Source organism: Rhagoletis pomonella, unplaced genomic scaffold, assembly GCF_013731165.1.
Source record: "Rhagoletis pomonella isolate Grant_MI unplaced genomic scaffold, Rhpom_1.0 Rhpom_scaffold_00001, whole genome shotgun sequence".
NCBI lineage: Eukaryota > Metazoa > Arthropoda > Insecta > Diptera > Tephritidae > Rhagoletis > Rhagoletis pomonella.
Genome location: NW_023458555.1, coordinates 81,507,720 through 81,510,336, shown reverse-complemented (window position 1 = coordinate 81,510,336; position 2,617 = coordinate 81,507,720). Strand labels below are relative to the sequence as shown.

The following is a 2,617-nucleotide window of genomic DNA, read 5'->3' as shown; positions in this document are numbered from 1 at the left end:
TATCCTTGTCTTTTTTTTATCTTTAACTTTGTCCTGTTCTTCACCTTTATCATTGGCTTTATCCTTCAATATAGGTTGTGTGTTGTGTATCTGTGGTTTTGTCGTTGCCCTTGTCCTTGTTTCTGCCCTTGTCTTTGTTTCTGCCCTTGTATCTTGCTCTCTGCATTTTCATTATGCACTCCACAGTGGCGTTAAAAATGCAATGCAGCCACCCCCTGTCTATTTACGCATGCGCATACGCTTACGCAAAATTAAGTTTTAAAAATCAGAAATAACGGTTATTTTCCGAGCAAAAAATAAAACTTAAAACGTAACGATCATTTTCCGAGAAAAAATAAAACTTAAAACGTAACCATTATTTTCCGAGCAAAAAATAAAACTTAAAACGTAACGATTATTTTCCGAGCAAAAAATAAAACTTAAAACGTAACGATTATTTTCCCAGCAAAAAATTAGACTCAAAATATAAGGATTAAACTTGATTTTTATAAGTAAAAATTAAAAAATAAAAATCAGTGCCGCTGAAGGTATTCCGAGTAATGAGAAATATATTAGTTTACTCCTTATGCACGTAGCATTTCTCTTTCAGCGTGATTTTTCGAGTTGAAATTTCAAGGGATAATCCTTATTTGCGGTCCCTGAAACAAAGTAATCTTACCTTCATTTGAATTTACATAAAGAATTTAATTCAGTTCGTTTTTTTACAGACCCCATTCGGAATATATAAAGCGAATTTGATTTTAAGTAATGGAATCGCGTATAACGTCGAAGGAATACAACGTGAAGGCAACGCTTTGATGACATACAGTGAAAAAAAATTTTTGATTCGATTTGATCTAATAATTAGCAACTTGCAGGTAACTCAATATCGAAAATAACTATATCTTTTATGAAGATGATATGTGTGAAGAAGATGGTCACTCTAGCCGAGTGACTAGAGGAGCGTATGTACTGCAATACGGTGGGACCAATGTTCAGTCCCTGGCCCTCGCAACATCCAAAAGGAATGTATAGAAAATGGGCTTTCTGACAGCGATCGCCTCGGCAGTCAATGGCAAACGCCAGAGTACCAAAACTCGTGACGATCGAAAAGTCGCTTGAGAACTTACGTGGGGTCAAAGGTCATATTAACAGGTCTATTCTGCACGTTATCGAAGATTTTATAACCGGACATTTTATTACCAAAAAATTTTACCAGTTCTTTTCACCTCGATTGGCAATGCAGTTGAAATATTTAGCACTTCAGCTATGAGGATTTGTGAAAATTCTGGCATTGAATATTTCCCGGAGAAATATTTTGTTACCAGCTTATGAGATGGTAACCATATTTACTGGTTAGAAGAGTGCACAGAATGCGAAAAGTGTAATTTTTAATTGACAGGAACTCTATTTACCGGTTACAAAATTTTTGTTACCAGTGCAGAAAAGACCTGTAAATGGGCTTAAGGGAAAATTTGGCTAACGTTAATCTTTACAAAAAAAATGGTGGTTATCAACTTGGCAAACCGACTTTAAGCTGAATTAAAAGAGCAAAAGTTTTTTCGGATTTTCAAACAACCTTTGTGTTTATTGCTCTTTGTTATGTGGCTGGCTTTTGGGGCGGAGTACGGTGGTACTACTCATGCTGGCGACCCCAGGCTAGCTAGCCGGTTGGGGGATCATTACCACCTATCTCACCTACAACCACATTAACAAAATAAAGTAGAGTCATGCCTTCTTCTAGAAAAGGCAAATTCAAGAAGAAGAGAGGAAGCGAAACGAAAGTCCGAAACAGTCCGGTCGGGCGGAGTCATCCCTCCCCATCTGTTTGTAGACACGAAGTAGCCATGGACCTTGCCACCACTCCAACTACTCCGCAAGGTCCCCTATTCCCGACAACAGCCCGTATTTATTTATATGTCTAAGGTCCGTTCAGTCTCATGTCTGTCTTATCGTTTCGTCACCACACCCATTTCCCCTCTGTTGCACTAGTGCAACACCCCACACTAATAATCTGAACTTAGCCGCTTTTATTTGCATATAATAAACCCTCACCAAACTTTTAAACTCATATTTTCTTTCTTCTCCGAGTAGCAATTACAAAGGGCTTTATTCTGTATCACCAACGATGGGCAAAACGAATGATTCGTCTCGGTCGTCGTATCGGTCGTCTTCGTCTTGTTTTTCATATATTACGTTGCAATGGTCTCGGTTGCGTTTAAACCGGCTAAAATGATGCCGCCGGACGAGTTTTTGAAGCATTTCTTTGCAGACGAATCGTTCGTGTTGCCTATCGTTCGTGATACATAATAAGGCTGAAAGATTCGCTTTATTTACTCCTAATATGTGTTTCACAATTTCAAAAAAAAACTATTTATATACTTAATAATAATAATAGATTGGCGCTTACACATATGTTAGTGTTTGGCCGAGCTTCTCCTCCGACTTGTGGAGGACAAGCGGAGGGACCTACAGTTTTACGCCGACTCCGAACGGCGATTGTATTTTAATCAGAAGCTGTTCTTCATGGCGAAATACACTCGGAGGTTTGCCATTGCCTGCCGACGGACGACCGCTCTTAATTAAAAACCTTTTTTTTCTATATTTTTACGATGTTGCTTTGACCAGGGTTTGAACC

The 2,617-nt window shown here is 38.5% G+C and overlaps 1 protein-coding gene across 1 annotated transcript in view; it reads left to right on the top strand.

The window, feature by feature from the left end:
* Nucleotides 1-707: 707 nt before the first annotated feature.
* Nucleotides 708-2,617, top strand: part of LOC118748034 — a gene marked incomplete at its 5' end in the record, with an annotated part of 366,474 nt that continues 364,564 nt past the window's right edge. Inside the window, 1 exon segment of the mRNA XM_036482326.1 lies at nucleotides 708-857. Within this exon segment, the coding sequence (XP_036338219.1) occupies nucleotides 708-857 (150 nt within the window).